This window comes from Podarcis melisellensis (assembly GCF_964234715.1).
Source record: "Podarcis melisellensis genome assembly, chromosome: 7".
NCBI lineage: Eukaryota > Metazoa > Chordata > Lepidosauria > Squamata > Lacertidae > Podarcis > Podarcis melisellensis.
The window spans coordinates 7723987-7743847 of NC_138539.1; the positions used below are offsets into that span (position 1 = coordinate 7723987).

The 19861-nt window shown below is 44.6% G+C and overlaps 1 protein-coding gene across 1 annotated transcript in view; it reads left to right on the forward strand.

The window, feature by feature from the left end:
- The window catches only part of COL22A1 (collagen type XXII alpha 1 chain), a 178869-nt gene that overhangs the window by 56297 nt on the left and 102711 nt on the right, over positions 1 to 19861 (forward strand). The window contains exons 4-10 of the mRNA XM_081918646.1: positions 4015 to 4089; positions 11866 to 11977; positions 13578 to 13701; positions 15444 to 15719; positions 16650 to 16730; positions 17622 to 17735; positions 18284 to 18328. Coding sequence (XP_081774772.1) covers positions 4015 to 4089; positions 11866 to 11977; positions 13578 to 13701; positions 15444 to 15719; positions 16650 to 16730; positions 17622 to 17735; positions 18284 to 18328 — 827 coding nt within the window. The remainder of the gene's footprint in view (positions 1 to 4014; positions 4090 to 11865; positions 11978 to 13577; positions 13702 to 15443; positions 15720 to 16649; positions 16731 to 17621; positions 17736 to 18283; positions 18329 to 19861) is intronic.

Genomic DNA, 19861 nt, shown 5'->3' on the forward strand with positions numbered 1-19861 from the left:
ATGCTTTCCCATAGCAGCGGGGGACTCAATTTACAAACGGAACGCACTCAACAGGAAGCGAAACGTATTCTGCTTCCAAGGCAAAATTCACGAACCAAAACACCTACTTCCAGGTTTGCAGCGTTCTTAATCGAAGTTGTGTATAAACTAAGTTGTACTTAAACCAAGGTCCCACTGTACTCATGCTTCAAGGCAGAACTCAACTCGGAGACAGGCATGGCTGCCAGATACTCAGGTTGGCAGTAACAGGGTTGTGATGGCCTGAGCTTGCCTTCTATCCCCAAGCATTTTCCATACACACTGAGGAGGTGCAGGCCATTTATTTGTTTGTTTAAAACATCATCTTCTTTTTTCTAACTCTGCTCTTCAGCCAAAAAAAGGCTCTCAGAGCTGCTTACAGATCACAAAAAAGGAAGACCACCCAGAGACATACTATCTAAAAAAAAAATACATGGATCAAAAGGGAACTGGATTGGGAGGGAAGAGGTCTTCTGATAGTAACTATCTGGAATGGAAATATTTCCTGGAAAAGAAGAGCCAAATATTTGTGGTCTTCCAAGGCAGCTTGTGGAGAAATCGTGTTAACACCAGCCCTCTTATTTAGCCGATGAACTGAGTGGCTGATGTATCTGAATGTAGTGCTCAGCAGTTGAGTTGCCCAGTGACTAAAAGCTTGTCCCTTGGTAAACTTATTTTGAGCCCATTTTCTGTCACACCATGACACTCGCTCTCCTGCTCCACCCTCATTCCATGCTGCAGGCACAATGCATCATGCGGGGCTGGAAACACATTTGGAACTCTTTCAGAGCGTACAGCCACATTTTCCTTAATGCTTCCTTAACGCCTTGGCTCAGCAGTCCCCATCCTTTTCAACCGTGGCCCTGGCCTGTTGGAACACTCTCTCACAAGAGACCAGGGCCCTGCAAGCTCTGACATCCTTCCGCAGGGCCTCCAAGATGGAGCTATTCCACCAGGCCTTTGGTCAGGGTTCAGTCTGACTCATTTTCTCTTTGCATAAGAACAAGCACGAAGGAGGTTTCCCAGCCCACTCACAGGTCCTTATAGTATCAGTGGAAACAGTTGGTCCTGGCGAGTATCAACCGCTTTCAATTTTAACCTGAGGATTGTCATTTGTCCAGTTTTAACTTTAACTTTAATTTATTGAATTAATTTTGGGAAGCATTTTAATCGATTGATTGCTTGTTTTAGGCATATTGCATTATTTATATGATGTTAGCTGCTCTGAGCCCGGCTCCGGCCAGGGAGGGCGGGGTACAAATAAAAATTTATTATTATTATTGCCTTCTCTGTGTCAACTTTTTGATCATAAGTTCCTGAGGGTGGGGGCCTTTCTTCCTTCCTGTCTTAACTCTGTAAAGAGCAACCCACATTCAGGGTATTCCTGAATTATCCTCGAATTTGAAGAGCTATTTCAGGAGTGGGGAGCCCTTGTTGTTGCACTGTAAGTCCCATCATCTCTCACCATAGGAGCCAACTACCTAGGGGCAGTGGGGGCTTCGGCCCCCCACAATAAAATATTTGAGGGGGCCAGAGACCCCCCTCCCAAAGTTGATGGGCATTCCCAATCAAATTGTGTGTGCGTCATATGAATATTATGTGGGGTAGGGCTTACCTGGGCCCCCACAATATTTTATTCAAGCTGGCACCCCTGCCCCGGACCATTAGCCATACTGGTTAGGGTTGATGAGAACTGGAGTCTCTCCACCCTAAGGTGTTTGAAGGCCAATCCAGTCTATGTTCTGTTGAAAGTACCAGAAGACTGGAGAAGAGAGCCCTTGAGTTTGTCTATCAATAGCAGCTGGACAGCAGATTGATCCAGTGCACGTCAAAGTTGCCCCCCTCCAATAATGAGATGTATTATATTCCTATCATATTCCTTATTTCTAAATTTTCATCTATCCATATAAATCAGCATATTCCATGCAAATTTTGTCATCATTTTTGGGGGATGAATTTCCTCTTTTCTCTCAATGTGTAATTGGCCAGTCTACTAATAATAATCATCATCATCAATGATAACCTTCACCCCATCAGGAAAAGCAGGTGAATGTCAGATCCCACTAAGCAGACATTCTAATAAATATAGCTCTATGTTCTGGACATTTCTTGACAATGTGGCAAAAGTGCCATTTCGCCCCTCACATTTGCGGAAATGTCGTTAAGAGCAGCCTGCTGTTGTGCAGCTTCGAGCTGGATTCATCCACCCACGGTAACTTGGTGCAGTTGGTTGATGTTTCCCATATGCTAACAAAATGCCTACAGCTGTTGGGATAATAGAAGTGATTTATCAGCGGCAGCTTCCAAAGCATCCGGCTGGCCCATTTAATAATGGCTTTCCTGGTCTAAGAGATACCTGTAGCCAGCAAATCTGTCTTGGTGCCAGGGTTATTTTATTTATTTATTTTTAATTATTTGGATAACTTTTGTGTTGAGCAAAGGCTCTTTGCAAAGACAGAGAAAAAGCAGAGGAAGAAAGATGGACCCTATTGACAAAGAGCACATAGGGATTATGGGAAAATGATAGTGTCACAATGGCAAGATAGGGATAGTCAATTCATAGAATCATCTAACCTGTTTCTTACATGGCTACTCATTAAAAGCTCAGGAAATAAATTGGGATCCCTGGAAATAGATGGTGTTGTTGGTTCACAACGTCCACTGTGGAGGCTGATTTTTTTAGGGAAACTGGGGGAATGCCACACCGATCACTGTGGTCCACTTTCCTTCCTTCCTTCCTTCCTTCCTTCCTTCCTTCCTTCCTTCCTTCCTTCCTTCCTTCCTTCCTTCCTTCCTTCCTTCCTTCCTTCTTCTTTGCAACCTGTTCAGGAGCTAGCACTGCCTGTCAGCTTTCTGCTTCTTAGTCTCCATGATTTTCATTGATTTTCCATTGTTCATTAAATAACTCTGCTTGGTCCATTTTCACCGTTATTCAGAAATTAGCCTTTGCTCTAGGGAAAAACAGCTTAATGTTTTCATACGTGCTTAGCTGGGAGGAAACAGAAAGAGCAATCAGGAGACACAATTCCAAAACATTAAAAAGTTGCAGCTGTTGAAAGGATATAACAGCATTAAAATCAGATCAGAGTCTCTGTCGCACGTTCTCTAGCAATTAGCAACCAGGCAGAATGCACCTAAATTCTCTGACATCCATAGTAGAGGTACTCTTATTTCAAATGTAGATGGTTCCTGACCACTACAAACAAGCTTGCTATGTGTAGGGTATGCATATGTGTATGTGTAGCATATACAGTATGCTAGCAGTGGCAATGTTATGGACAATGGTATAGATTACTTTTTGGAACCCCATACAGTTCTGACTGCCAGGACTCAGCTATACAGCTGCAAATAAATGTCTTAAGTATGTTTTAAGGGCAATATACAATGTGATACTAGATGGCGATAGTGAGCCTTATGGAAAATTCAATGTATTTTTTTAAACACTTCTTTAAAAAGTTCATTTTCAAAGCAGTTTTTATGTTTCTAGCTTGCACCCCAATGAGATTTCATTTTTAAAATGATTTGGGAGAATTTTTCAGTTTTAAGTTCTGAAAAATTGTGGTTCTAGAGATTGATATGTTTTTATTTATTCTTGGGTTGTCTTGGGTTTTTTTTTTTTTGCAGTTTGTATTTTAATATGCCTTTGTTGCAAAGTTTAAAATTCTGACTGCAAGAAGGCAAATGAGTGTTAACATACAACAATTCAGCTCCCGCAGATAGTATGCTCTGAAAACCTCCAGAATGAACCTTTGTCTCCAGAATGGGCCCCAATAGATGATTACCACTAATCTGCTGCTAATATTAGAGGCAACAGGTTTATGAATTTTGATTGCTGGGAATCACATACACCGGAGAGCACTTTTTGGACCTTGTGAGCTTCCCAAAGGCATCTGATTGGCCACTGTGAGAATACGATACTTGACTAGTTTCCATTTAGAGGCCTGAGTAATTACTTTATTTTTAATGTAAATCTTTTGTTCCCCTTTTTCTTCTCAGATGTGCTGTGTCCCAGTGTCCACGTAGAAGGAGACAGGTTCAAGCACACCAATGGAGAGACTGATGATATTCCAGGTAATGGGATGCTATCTGCAATTTGCTTGGGGTTGGGAATCTTAGTTTCCATCTTCAGTTGGCCATTGAGAAGTAACCAAATACACTATAGAGCCAGTTAAGGGAGACCAGATCCTCAGGTGGAACATTTGAAGAATTTCAAGAGAAGCTAAAAGTGTTTCAACAGGAGAAGTAACATAGTGGAAGAAGTTAGTCTGTGAATAACAAGTACACAGAAAATAGAATCTTCTGGGCCACATTACACTCGGGGCATAGGTGGCACTGTGGGCTAACTTCTTGGGCTTGCCAATCAGAAGGTCGGGAGTTTGAATCCCTGTGATGGAGTGAGCTCCCATTGCTCTGTCCCAGCTCCTGCCAACCTAGCAGTTTGAAAGCATGCCAGTGCAAGTAGATAAATAGGTACCACTGCAGTGGGAAGGTAAATGGCGTTTCCATGAGCTCTGGTTTCTGTCACGGTGTTCTGTTGCACCAGAAGCGGTTTAGTCATGCTGGTCACATGACCTGGAAAGCTGTCTGTGGATAAATGCTGACGCCTTCAGCCTGAAAGTGAGATGAGCACTGCAACCCCATAGTCATCTTTGACTGGACTTAACCATTCAGGGGTCCTTTACCTTTTTACACTTGGCCATGACTGCATGGTTCTGTCCTTAAGGACAGGGTCTCCCTACGCAAATGACTAACATGGGACCCTATTTTGGAGCTTTATCCCTTTGTCTCTCAATCTAGATTGGGGACCATGAATTTACATCTGCATTGCGATTTTTTTTTTAATAAATCCACTTGATACCCCTAGGTCCTTTTTTCAAATGCAAATTTCAGATGTGGGCTTCCTATTCCAGAACATAACCATTGTTGGAACTAATATTTAAAGACCCCTCTCCCCATGCAGTTTCTCAGATGCATGAATCCTTAGTTGTCAGATGATTCAATGCACATAGTTATGCATCAGTTATGGGAAACCCGTGTGTTTCCAGACTATATTTCCCATCATCCTTGGCAATTGGCCATGAGGCTGATGAGAGTTTGAGTTCAACAACGTATGGAAGTCGATAGGTTCCCTATCTCTGCTGTACAGGTGGAAAATACATTTAAAGGTCACAAAACAAAACAAAAAACACAAACTTATTCAAAAGGATGCCAAGTGAGGGGGGGGGGTAGAACTGTAGGGCTGTGCATTTGACCCCACACCTGATAGTATGTGGCTCCCATTGGCCTTATCCTTACTATCAAATAATTAGCAAGGATACATCAAAGACAAGGAACATGATGCACACAGATATCCTTGGAACATGGAACTCCCCATCTCTTAAGAGTTCCAGGTTCAATGGGCACCTAAACATGTAGCCTTTCTTGCCTCACTCACCCATGTGTGGATAATGAAGAAGACATTTATAATCCAGATCAGGCTCAGAGGAATGGTCCTGTGCCCTTTTACTCATCTGCATGCAGAAGGTGTGCAGGGGCTATTTTCTGCCAAGAAATGTTCACAAGGACCATAAGGACCATAACTCAGTGATGGAGCAACTACTTTGCATGAGAAGGTCCAAAGTTCAATTCTGCACAGATAGAGATGGGCAGGATCTCTGTCTCTAATACCCTCTGAGCCAGTGTGGACAACACTGAGCTAGGTGGAACAATGTCCTGCTTGGTATAAAATGTCTTTGTATACTCCTGTCCTGTGTGTAGGGATTATTTGTGCTAGCTATTCACACAACCATGCTAGTTTTGCTATGTTAGTGTAGCATCCATAGTCAGTTTTCTCAGAAGGTTTTCTTTTCTGACATACAGTGTTACCTTGGGTTACAGACACTTCAGGTTACAGACTCCGCTAACCCAGAAATAGTACCTTGGGTTAAAAACTTTGCTTCAGGATGAGAACAGAACTACCCCCAAACTTCACACTGGCTCCTTCAAAGGGGATCGCAATCCCACTCGGAACAGGGAACTTGCCAATTTCCAAAACATGGGGAACCCCTCCCCACCCAAAGAGCCCCCATTGTCCTCCAATTCAAACACAGTTGATCAGCCCTCATCCAGACCTCTACTGCATCAAGACACTGGTTCAAAGTTTTCACAGTCTTTCCCAATTCATATCTTATGAGAAAGGAGAGTTGTGTCAACATCATCACAGTGCTGACACCTTGCTTCAAAACTCCTAATGACCACATCCAATGGCTTCATATAGATATTAAATACAGTGGTACCACGGGTTACAGGCGCTTCAGGTTACCGACTCCACTCACTCAAAAATAGTACCTCATGTTAATAACTTTGCTTCAGGATGAGAACAGAAATTGCGCAGCAGTGAGGCAGCGGCAGCGGGAGGCCCCATTAGCTAAAGTGGTGCTTCAGGTTAAGAACAGATCTCTAGAACAAATTAAGTTCTTAACCTGAGATACCACTGTATTTGGTAAAAGCATTGATAGATTTTAGCCTACAATTAAAACTGAGGATTCATTTTGCTCTGGAGAAATTAGAGGGATTTCTCAAGAGAGGTTGCACTTCTGTGCTTCGAAGTATTTTTAAAAAGCAAGAAATGGTGTATGTGTGTGTGTGTTTCACCAAGAGTTTAGTGGGCAGACAATGATTGGTTTACCAATATTTGGCTTTGGCTTAGTCTCAAAGGGCAGTCCCGTAGAGAGCAGTTGCAATTTTGGGGATGGTGGTTGCGCAGCAAAGTAAATAAGTTTGTGATTTTTACTGGAGCAGGAGGTTCTGACCTCTCCTCTCACCGCCTGCTTTTTCTGCAAAGCAGAGGAAGAATAATGAAGTTAAAGTGGAGGCAAATGGAGACACATTGTTCTCTGAAGTTTCTTTTATTAGTATTTTTTATTGCGGGCGCATAACTACAGGAGCCCACAAAGAGAGAGAGAGAGAGAGAGAGAGAGAGAGAGAGAGAGACAAAGAGACAGAGGAAAACCGGAACAAGGAGTCTGAGTCAGTGTTAATGACAAAGCATTATGCAGCAACCCCCAGGCAAATTTAACACACTCCTCATGTCTCTGATCCGATGCACAGAAACACCACTAGGGATTTAACAAGCATAGTAATAGCGAGTCGTGACTCAGGCTGAAATCCTGGCTGCAGGTCAATGCCGGGACTGGGGGAAATGGGATGGAAAATAGCTCCCGTACATTGGTGGGTTTTGCTGTTTCGTCTTGTTATTTTCCATGCAGCATTTATTACCGATGCTCATTTTAAGCAGAAACTTCCATAGAATGGCAGAGGCTACAGAGAGAGGAGTGCTTGGGGGGTGGGATTGCATAGGGATTGTCTTTTAGCCAAGTTCTGGGGTGACTCACTCAATAGGGTTACAATTTTTGTTTTATTTTATTTCTTAAATAAAACTTGTTTTGGAAAATCTGTGGGGGGTCCCCCCTCTTTCTCTGATATATCAGAAGCAGGCATGTGCAGAAGCCCTCTGGGAAATCTTACTCTACTCAACAGCTATCATTTTGCCTCCCTTGAAATTTGTAATAGGCTGTCTTAAGCATATGCGATGCTGGGGTGCAAAGATCTGCCTGGTGTCCCACCCCGGTTGCCCAGTCCCAGGCGCAGAGGAGGGCACAGCTGGCCAGCTGCCTCAGCATCTCACTGGCTTGGTCACCCCCAAACCCACGGCACAGAGCTGCCCGCAGCAGAAGAGCCCACCATGGAACTCCAACCAACAGGCAGGCTCTTCCCAGGACTTAACTCTATGGCCCCAGGCTCTCGACTTGGCGCCCGTGAGAGCCCGGCGCCCAGGTGCCCCGCACCCCTAGCGCCTATGGGTAAGATGGCCCTGGATAGGGCATCTCAGGAGGAACACCCCAATATTTCACTGGTAAGCTATATACACCCCAATCATTTACACAGGGATTGCCTGAGGAATGGAGCCTATGAGTGGAATCTAAGAGTTAGTCCACTGATTTCAGTATGGCGTATTCAGGTACCAGCCTATGTTTATAATCAAAACTGCTTAATCCATCTGGGATTTGCTCTCTTAGGTCTCTGTAGGACAAGCCATTCCTCCATACATAGATTGCTGGGGCCAGCAGAGTGGAGACTAGCTGTCAGACATCTATGGGAGGGCCAATGGGACCTGACAACTGTTGGTTAAACTGGCTTTAAGGCTTCACATACCCTCCAAAATTTTTCCAATGAAACTAGGATGTCCTATTCTATTATTATTATTATTATTATTATTCCCCAGCCATTCTAGGCAGCTGGCAATATATATAAAACGTAAAATATTAAAAACTTCCCTATACAGGGCTGCCTTTAGATGTCTTCTAAAGTTTGAATCATTACTTATCTTCTTGCCTTGGGGGCCGCATAACTCCATATATTATCTGATGAAAATAGGGGTGTCCTAAGGAAAATCAGGGCATTACAGGATCAAATCAGAAACTGGGACAGGTTCTACAAATCTAGGACTCTCCCTGGAAAATAGGGACACTTGGTGGGTCTGGCACTATAGGACTATACAGTGCAGGTCTGGAGATGGATATGGTTTGGGGAGAGAACCAGGCTAGGAAGAATTCCATGGGGCATACAGAAAGGTCCGGAGGGCTGCATTTGCCTCACATTTGTCTCCCACCCCTGAGATCTGCTGTCCCCAGATCTTCAGCTTAAAGTAGTGTAGGTCTGCTTTGAAGACTGAGGGCTTTCTTTCCCACCCGACAGATGAAGAAGAAAACAATCCATCTGCCTGGGCCTCTGTGCTTATTTATAGCTTGTTGTGGGATGGCCAGGGGCCTTGCACCCAGTGCTGCAGGGCCCGTGTGTAAAACCTAATAGCCTACAATTATAGCCAGGGATGGCTGCGATTGCTTGTTGGTGCCTCTTTCTGCTGGCCTGTGGTCAGCAGAGGAGCAGATTGGATTCCTAAGATGCCAGTGACTCACCAGCTAATTATAACGTTCTCCAAGGGGCTGTATGTGTTTTACGCTGGCAGAGAGGAGCCAGTGGCCCACTGATCCTCAAAGGAAAGAGGCACATTAAACCAGCACCGTGCTGCAGCAGACATCAGCTGCCCTGATGGTTGTTTGCCCGCCTCGGAACAACACTAATTCTGCCCTTCCTTTGCACTCTCTGCACTGGGAAGCCCTCAATATTGAAGTCTCCTTAGCTAATCTCCCTTGCAAGGCTGATAATCTGCTCATGCATAGCTGCAGGCCTTTGGAATGGATCCTTGGCTGCAAAGAACACATGTTCAGGAAGAGATATTTCCTGTGAAGCTGAACACATGAAAAAAAGGATGGCATCCCCGGCCGGTTAACCTTTGTGCAAGGCCCTTTGTTAATCGATAGTTTGAGATCCCCTCCAGCCAGCCCAATTATACATTGTTTGATGTGCTCTCTCTCTCTCTCTCTCTCTCTCTCTCTCTCTGTGTGTGTGTGTTGTTAGAGAGAGGGTCTTAGGGATGCTTGAATAGCTCCCTGACTCAGAACTCAAAATGGCTACGGTACTTCTCCAGCAGCTTAAATTTGGTACACATAAATACTGCACCCACTGTTTGTTGCATTGCATTTTGGATTGCCTTTATTGCATTTATATCTTCCTCCCCCCCCCCACCAGGGAGCTAAAGGTGCCCTGCATGGTTGTCCTCCATCTCATTTAACCACTACAATGACCCTGTGAAGTAGTTTAGGCCAAGAGACAGTGATTGGCCAAAGCTTACCCAGTGAGTTTCATGGCTGAGTGGGGATTTGAACTATGGTTTTGCAGGCCAGGGCATATCGTGGTGGGGCAATGGTCCCAGGCACATTTTTCTGGGCGGTGCTCCTTTGCAAGGCTGGGATGATCCCAGCTCCGCAAAGGTGGCTTGAAGCTGGTTGTGCTGGGCCCGGGGGTTAACCTGAGCCACGCGTTCCAGGTCCGGTCCCGAATCCAAGGATTCCACGAGGAGTCAGTCCAACAGGGCCAAGGCAGGAAACCAGGCTAGGTCAGGCACAGGGTCTCAGGCAGGTTCCAGCAAGCAGTGATGTTACTCCCACAAACTGGGGTGGGGTCCGACAGCCTTTTATCTCTGATGGGGTAACGGCTGGTCCTGATTCCCCAGTGACTCATCTCCCTGTCTCACCCAAAGGACAGCACTCCTCCTGCGAGTACTCAGGTCCCTCCTTCTCTCAGACCAGCAGCTCAGGAGATGTTGGTGGGTTACACCTCAGCTTCTCCTGACCCAACTGGTAGTAGAGCAGCTGCACTTGATTGCCCAGCAGAGGGCAACAAGGTTATCCCCACATCTGGAGCCAGGGCAGGCTCAGGCCCCTGACTCGGCTCAGCTGGTGCTTGTTGCAGGGGAACCTGTGCAGACTGGGGCTCTTCAGAATCAGGCCCCAGACTCAGTTCAGATGCCGCCTGTGGCAGAAGATCCGGTGCGGACTGAGACTCCTCCGGTTCTGAGTCTGAGCCCAAGTCCCAGGCCATCACACTGGTGTCACATAAGCAGCAAGAGCTGGGCTGATGCAACAGGCTTCCATTCTTCCACTCACTCTTGTCTCTGGCCTGGTCAACTTTTGCCTCTGGCCCTGCATACCTTTGGCATGTGGCTGCTGGATGGTTGCCCATACTAGGATGTGGTCCTCAGGATGAAAATGACACACACACACACTTTACCCAATCAGTACTACTTCTTTTTTTGCAAGCTGAGAAACTTTTGATCCAATCACCCTTTATCATTTTCTCATGAAATCCTCCATCTTTCCTTCTACACCTGGAGGAGCGAGAACGTGTAAATACAACCTGTTGATATACGCTCTCATAGAGTTTCTACAGCGAAGCCAAGCTATTATTTTATATTAGGGCCAGTTGGGAGCTCTTAGAGTCAGGGTAAGTAATATATTGGCTGCACTTTATTAGAGCAGTTGGGGGCCAGTAGCAATATGTCAGAGAATTCTCCCATTAAAGTTGTTCCCTGGGTCTTTCAAGGGGTGAGGCTGTAGGGCAAGGGATGGTAATAAATGCCTTATTTCATCTGCTGATTGAAAATGGAGCAAAGCACCAAGAAGAAGAAGAAAAAAAGCTGCCAGAAACAAAGAAAATACCTGCAGGGCAATTACCGTAACCTGTAATATAAATGCAATTACAAGCTTGGCGAATGGCCAGAACGCACCTTCCCACTGTGGCAAACACGGTATTGATTTTGGTTCTCTACGAAGTAGTGGCCTTAGAAGGGAGCTTAAAGTTTAGTATCAGGTGCAGCATCTGTGTCAGATATGGACCTGTTTACATGCGCAGTTATCCTAGGATAACAACCTCAGAACTCACTTTGATGGACTCCAACAGTTCAAGGAGAGAAGCAGTAGATGAGAAAACAACCCCTGGTGAGATCAGGGGTACTTTGCTCACCTCTGTTTTATGCTGCTGTAAGTTATTATGTAAGGCTGTTGGCTCTGGTGCGGTAAGTTCACTGTTCCTCTGTAGTTCAGTACCATTGAAAGCGAGTGTTCCCCCACCTACAGATATTTTTTTTATCTGCGTCAATAGCATCATTACCATTATTCTGTGTTTGTGTGTGCACTTAAAAAACAAACAACAAAACGACTGAATCAGGAAATAAATGGAAATGCTCACAATTATAAAGTTCTTATTGTTGTTCTCACACAGCCCTCTTATAGAAACAGGGCTTAAAGTTTTGTGAGGCTCTCCTTCCACAAAGACACACGATGAAATTCAGAATAGTGTCCCCTGTGTATCACCTTTAGGAAGTGGAGAAAAACTATCTGACTTGCTTGTCTTCACCTCAGCTTGTCCCCACCTGTTTCCCATCTTTGTATCTTTCCTTTTTGACAGGTTTTGACCTGATGGGATTATTCAGTGTGAGGGAGATATTTGGAATGAAGGACAACGGAATCCACAGCTCTTATGTTCGGCTCGGCAGCTTCCCCATTGTCCAGAAAACAGAGTAAGATCTGTTCCTCAGTAAATAGAAGTCTAGACCAAAAGTTGTGGACAAGCCAGAGCACAAACCTGAACACCCACATAATCCAAGGAGACAATAAGGGATCTTTAAAGCATTTGCTACAAACAGCTGGGCCAACAGTAAATCTATAAGTAAAATCATAAATTAATATATGTGTAGGAAAGGGGGAATCTTGTTTGAAATTTGGATTGAGTACGAGTCCTTTGATTTTGGAAGCCAACAGAAACAGTGGCTCGTTCCTTACAGCCAGCTGTGAACAGACTCTCCTTGCCAGAGGTTCTTTGCAGCCACTTTCATTTCCTATTTGCACAAGGCACATCCATTTAAGCTTCACCCTTTCCAGGCCAGGCTGCCAACCACCATTATAAAAGTAAGATGCCAAAACAGGGTGTTTCTGAACACCCGGTCACTGATCTGTGCCCAGCACCAGAGGAGATCCCAAGGTTTGGCGGCTAGTGTGGCGGTCTGCAAGCATCCAAGATTTGCAGGGTTTCTATCAAGTCCTTCCACAATGTGTAAATTGAGAAGGCGCCTTCATAGACAGGAGTATTGGGAACTGTGCAGTTCTGATGGGTCATATAACCTGGTGATCCTGGCTGCCAAATAGAATGCTCTTAAATACTGAGTTGAGCCAAAGATTCTCAGATCAACTTTTGGCTCATTTTTAGTGTGTGTGTGTGTAGATTTACTTCAAAGTGGGAGAAGGCTCAGGAAAACCCCAAGCCATTTTATAGATGAAATTGTGTGTGTGCTTATTTGTGTGGATTTAAAAAAATAATAATATTGAATTGTTGTTATTGTTTATGTTTTTTATTATTAAAACTCTTCAAGATTTTTTTATGGGAAGCAATGTATAAATGGAATAGACTCGAATAAATAAAACAAGCAAGCAAGCAAGCAAAAAAACCAATCCAGTGTGTAAGTTCAGTTGGCTATGGATGTAGATTGATTCCTTGGAATAAAAAAGGGAAGTCCTGGATGGAAGGCATGTGTGTAATCGAATATCCTTGAAGGGGCAAGGCCAACTGGCTGGCACCTTTGGGCAGAGGAAATTAGTCATGTTTCCTGTCTGGTAAGGAGTGACTGGGAAAAACTCTGAAAAGGCATCATTCACACTGATGAATCTTCAACTAATCCAAATTTTGCAATCTGCCAGTTGGTTGGCAAATTGGATAGGATGGGGGAAATCAATACCAGCTACTGCATTCTGCAGCTCTTGTTAAACTCTCTTCATTATTGAAGGTTGTGTATGGGATATTTTTTTTCAGAGGTATAAAGGTGTGATAGAGCTGCTGTTTTCCATTATACGTGCATCCCTAATTGATGTGATCAATTAACTAGTTATTTACTTACTTGCCTACTAGTTCTACCATGACATTTTGTGGTCAGATTGGTAGTGTTCCAAGGCAAGCAGAATCAGAGACCATAAAGGAAAAAGAACGAGTGGAATAAGGAAAAATATTATGATGATATCTGAAACAATGGATTTATTGTGCCACCACAGATCTTTGAACACCTTCTTGCCCAGATGAGATGTACACAGCCCAAATGCTTCTCATTTCTTTCTCTTGTCCTCCCCCAGAGATGTCTTCCCACAAGGCCTTCCTGATGAATATGCCTTTGTCACCACTTTCAAGTTCCGCAAGGCTTCCAGGCGAGAAGACTGGTATATCTGGCAAATTATTGACAAATACGGCATACCTCAGGTAGGAGGTGTAACTCTTTCCGGTTTGTGGAACATGTTTTCTCCATTCACCTCCTGCTGCCCTTTTCATTTTGTTGTTGTTGTTGCTGCTGCTTTTATATTATTACTATTACTACTGCAGTCATACCTCATGTTACGTCCGCTTCATGTTATGTTCTTTCAGGTTATGTCCTGCAGCGACCCGGAAGTACCGGAAAGGGTTACTTCCTGGTTTCGCTGCTCACGCATGTGCAGAAGTGCAAAATGATGTCACACGCATGCGCAGAAGTGGCAAATTGCAACCCGCGCATGGGCAGATGCGCCACTGTGGGTTGCGCTCTTTTCAGGTTGCGAACGGGCCTCTGGAAAAGATCCCGTTCGCAACCAGAGGTACCACTGTACTACTAATAATAGCAATAATATTTGAAAAAAGGGTGACCTGTCAGGAAGGCAGATCATGACTCACTCTTCCATGAGGCAGTGTGGACAGGTGCTTGGGGAGGGGGCAAACAATGTGCTTGGCATTCCACCTGTGGAGACAGGAGGATGAAGTAGGTGGTGCTCAGGGCAGTCTTTACCTCGGGTGTACAAGGGGTGCAGGGCACGTGGGCGCTGAATTCGGGGGGGGGCACCAGATGCCCGCCACTGAAGCTGCCTGAGTGTATTGTATTGAGCTGCTTTGCGGCAGTGGGGTCAGTGGTACCTTTGACACAACTGATCACTCGTCATCCACCTGCTAATGCTGCTGCAGGGAGAGCTCTCTGGAAAGTCTCGCTCACCAAAGCTGGGAGGTGGGGGAGTGACAGGAAAGAGGCAGAGTCAGACAGAAAGAGAACGTGCCTATTTAGTGATGGGAGTGCGCACAGGCCCTGGAAGAAGATCTCGTATATGTGCGCTTGCAAGGGCCCTCCCAGCTCCTCTAGAAATAAGGTTGCTCCCACAATGAAAGGCTGCCCAAAATGGCTCTCCCACGCATGCACACAATGCCCGCCCGTCTCATCTTTCAGACACCTCCCTATGACTGTAAGCGCAAGCATGGAGTCTCTACACTTACTCCCAATGTGTTCTTTGTCTTCTTTAGAAGAGCTAGTTTTAAACAAAACACACACACACACAAAATAAAAACTCATTTGGGAGCTGTGCAGGCATGAGCACTATTTATCAAATGATAATAGTGACATAAAAAGGTAAAGGGACCCCTGACCATTAGGTCCAGTTGTGGCCAACTCTGGGGTTGCGGCACTCATCTCACTTCATGCCCGAGGGAGCCGGCGTAGAGCTTCTGGGTCATGTGGCCAGCATGACTAAGCCGCTTCTGGAGAACCAGAGCAGTGCACGGAAATGCCGTTTACCTTCCTGCCGGAAGGTATTTATCTACTTGCACTTTGACGTGCTTTCGAACTGCTAGGTTGGCAGGAGCAGCGACCGAGCAACGAGAGCTCACCCCGTCATGCGGATTCGAACCGGCGACCTTCTGATCGGCAAGTCCTAGGCTCTGTGGTTTAACCCACAGCGCCACCTGTGACATAAGGCATAATAAAAGTTAATTTGGGAGCTAAACTATATTTGGGGGCTCTGGACGGATCTTTGCACCCCAGCGGTGCATATGCTAAAGACGGCCCTGTGGTACTTTTGATCTGATCAAAATCATAGCTCTTTTTATGTTCTTACAATGACCCACATCTGCCAGCCTGACATCTGTGCTCCAGACAATCTTACATTTTTACCATCCGTTTGTGTCTTGCTGTCCCTCCCCCCCCTCAGGTGTCTATCAGACTGGATGGTGAAAACAAAGCCTTGGAATACAACGCTATTGGACTCACCAAAGATGCTGTGAGAGTGGTCTTTCGACATGGCCGCGTCAGTGACCTCTTTGATCGCAACTGGCATAAGATAGCCCTGAGCATCCAGTCCGACAGCGTTTCCTTGTACATCGACTGCAAGCTGGTCCAGACGCTGCCTATTGAAGACAGGGAAAATATTGACATCCAAGGGAAGACCGTGATTGGCAAGCGCCTCTACGACAGCGTGCCCATTGACGTAGGTTACAAATATGCAGGTTTTTCAGTTAGAAAAAGGGATTGAGAGGGAACCAAAAGTTCTGCCTGATGGGCCATTCTACTGTGATGTTGTGATGGCAAAATCTGTTTCTTCTTTGACATTGCTGATTTCTAGAGATGTCAGTCCATTAAATATATTTGTAGGGATCTGCCATTTGGGCTCTTTCCCCCCTGGTCACATTAAATTGATCATTCAGTTGCATGTAAGCAGAGGTACATTTTGCAGAAAACCAATGATCGCTCTTTCTAAAGATGCTGCTTTTAACTGTCAGATACCTTGCCATTTGGTAAAGAAACCAATTCTCTTTAAAAGGAAAGGCAGTCCTTTTTATCTTTTCTGTCTGAGAATGTGAAATTTCACATTTAGAAAGACGATATTCCAGAAAAAGTCAACGCACCAAAACCATAGTGGTTAAAATAATAATAGTTAGTCCAGTGGAAGCTTACCAGTATGTTGACATTTATTTGTTCTAAATATTTCGGCATGGATTTCAAAGGAGTCCTGTCATAGAGGGCAGGAATGGCCATTTTGAGATTTTGAACACTGGATAATGAGAATGCCAGCCCTGCTATTTTCTCCAAATTACTTTTGCACAATATACATGCCCATTCCCAGCTTCCACATCCAGTGCATTGCCAACATCCTTCACACTGATTCCAATTATCCACATACCTTCTACAGTCCCCCTACATGTGTTGGACTTCCCAGCATATCTGGACAGCATAGACATTTGTACTTCTGTTCCCACTTTCTTTATTTTTGTGGGGATGTTGTATATGTCCTATATGAAGTTGTTCTCTGTTGCACATCACCCAGGTGATTGTGTGCCACAAACACAAATCAAAAGGGAGCAAAGGCTGCTAGCCTGCTTCCTCGAGTGCTGACTTTCGTGATTTCCTTTTTCCATAGTTTGACCTTCAGCGGATGGTTATTTACTGTGATTCACGTCATGCTGAACTGGAAACTTGCTGTGACATTCCCTCTGGGCCTGTAAGTTTAGATCTATTACATGTGTCTTGGTGTGTGTGTGTGTGTGTGTTTAAAATAGTGTGCACATTCATTGAAATCTGCTATCCAAAATGGAGCTATATTCTGGAACCGTACATTAAGAAAAATAATGAGGAGTAGTTTTTATAGCAGGCATAGGCAAACTCAACCCTCCAGATGTTTTGGGACTACAACTCCCATCATCCCTAGCTAACAGGACCAGTGGTCAGGGATGATGGGAGTTGTAGTCCCAAAACATCTGGAGGGCCAGGTTTGCCTATGCCTATGTTATAGTCTTGTGAAAAAAGGGAGATAGCAAATAGGTAGGATAATATGTTATGTCATTCAGTATGCTTCATTATGGTCAATGGGTTTTCAGAAGAGTTTAGTAGACTGCTGACAAGTCTTCATTTTTTGATTTGCAGGTAAAAGAGTAAGTTCTGCAGGTTGAACCTTTTCTGCAGATTGTGTGAACCTTTTTATTTAAAAACTAGCACTATCCTGTTGGGTGCCATTGATTCATTGACTTTCTCTGCTTTGCCCCGTTCTTTATCCGTGTGTATGCATTGGTCATATGGGTGATCTAGCCAATAAGAGAACATGCCGTAAACATGAGGGTGCCCGATGACACATCATTGACCAGATTTAGCTAATGGTGATGTCACTGGGAAAAGTGAAAACCATTTAAATAGAAGGAAAATATAAACGAATGAATGAACATCTCTGTAATGTGTGCTGCAAGAGGGGACAGCAAAAGAGAAGTGTTTAAGTTGGGGGTGGGGTGGAGATCAAGAAAATGTGGGTAGGTTTCAGCTCAGCTGCAGTTAAACTGCAAATAATTTAACAAGAAACATGTTCCTGATATGTGCTATTCCTGACCTGTTCTGGCTACAGTGCCAAGTGACGGTTGTTACAGATGCTCCTCCTCTTGAAATAGCAACCACTGTTGGAAGCGAACAGGTCGGCCATATCAAGACAGTCAACTGCTCCTGTCCACCTGGAGAAAAGGTGTGTATTTGAATCAGAAGTGCCCCCCCAAGGAAGACTTTCATTGTAGTAATCAAGAAAGAAAGAAAGAAAGAAAGAAAGAAAGAAAGAAAGAAAGAAAGAAAGAAAGAATCAGTAGGAAGTAATAGTCTTTATTTTGCCAACTCATACTGGTCATCCTATATTAATTTATTCTCATGTTGGCTAGGCAGGTGGTCATATTAGGGGATCCCAGGTTGAGGTCTAGTATATTATCTAAGATAATAAAGGGGTAGTCAACTTTTTTATACCTAACGCCCACTAATGCGTCTTTCTTGATGGTAAAATTTCCTTACCGCCCACCAGTGCTTGATGGAAGGAGGATACAGCTTGTGCTATAGAACCCCCTACCGCCCACCTAGAATCCTGAAACACCCATAGTGGGTGGTAGGAACCAGGCTGACAACCCCTGATCCAAGGCAATGTACTTATGCATTGCATGGTTGCTAACATGAGCAATTAAGGCTATATTAATGTGATGGAAGCAATGAGAAATTATGTTGATAAATAATAATTCTCTCTCATTTCAGGGTGAAAGAGGTCTACCTGGGTTTGAAGGTCTCAGAGGCCAGAAGGTTAGTTTTGCCTGAGGGACCAACAAGACTTTTATTTTTTATTTTATTTTTATTTTTTTTTAAAAAAACTTGATCAATTCAAGTTAAGTAGCTTCTGAATCCAAAACAGAATATGGGCTCTAATTGGGCTGCAATTTTATTGTGGGAAGGAAGCAGACATGTAGCTGCATTGCTGCCATGAGTTCCTGTTTTCACAACAGTTTCATCTTAGCTTATAAAATGCTATGGCCCTGGAAATTCTCATGCATACGCACTTCCATCACACTCACACTGCATGATGGGTTCCATGGGCCATTAGATTTTAAGCATATTGTGCTATCCGTTGCCTGATTAATTGGCTTCCATGATACAACAAACCTCAGTAGCAGAATTCCACAACAATATACTCAAGATAATTTTGTAGCATGTATAATATCCAGGCCCTGGAAGCTTTCATGCATGCTGTTCTTGGCATCCATTGTCTTGAGAGACAATGGAGTGTGCCCCTGGTGATGAGATAAAACAGCTGCAATCCTGGGCAGTGTGTATGGAAGTCCAAGACTGCCCATACAAGAACACCCTGCTCTCTCAGCCTCGGAGTCCTGTAGTGATTTCAGGCTCTCTATTGTAGCTTGTAAAACAGTGATTGAATTGCCCCCCAAACACAGGCTTTTATATACATTAATTACACAATGAGTTCCGTCTGATTGGCTGATTCTGCTTCCCTCCTGGAGCCTGATTGGTCTTTTCCTGCAGACCAATCACTTGCTGCATTCTACGATCCTACCAGCCTAATAGGCTGATTAACTTCCTCCTGGAACCTGATTGGTCTTCTCCTGCCAGCCAATCAGTTGTTGCATTCTAGGATCCTACTTGCCTATTGTTCTAGGATCCAAGCTTAGTACATAACACTGATGTACTCCAAAGGAAAGCAGAGCAATATGTTTGGCACCAGCTTGGCTGTAGGAATTGCCAGAAGGAGATGTACAAGGCATCATCCAAACCTCTTAGGGACTCCACTCCAGATTTGTGTAGGGTTTACCTTTTAGCCTTTTCTTCTCCTGGAGATATACTGCAATGCAGTGGAGGTTTAGGATCCAAGTTTTCCTTCTCCTAGATGGGCTACCTTCCCAGGTTGTCAAGCCCCATCTGTCCTCCACTTCCTTCTATAGCATGTGGAGAAACAGATTTCTTGGCCGTTGGACTAAGTATTAGTGCCGTCCGCTCAGTCCGCCAAAGACTGTCTTTGCATGCAGTGGAAGTCCGTAACTCACCAAGAACTTGAGATCCATTGGCTTCCCTCACCTTGTTTAGCTGGCCAGTTGAAGAGAGAGCTGAGTACAGGTTGGGGACCAATGGTGGATGAAATACCCCAGGTATTTCATGATGTGTCCCCCGCCAGAAGTACTAGAGCCAGTGTGGTGTAGTGGTTAAGAGCAGAAGACTCGTAATCTGGGGAACCAGGTTCGCATCTCCACTCCTCCACATGCAGCTGCTGGGTGACCTTGGGCTAGTCACACTTCTCTGAAGTCTCTCAGCCCCACTCACCTCACA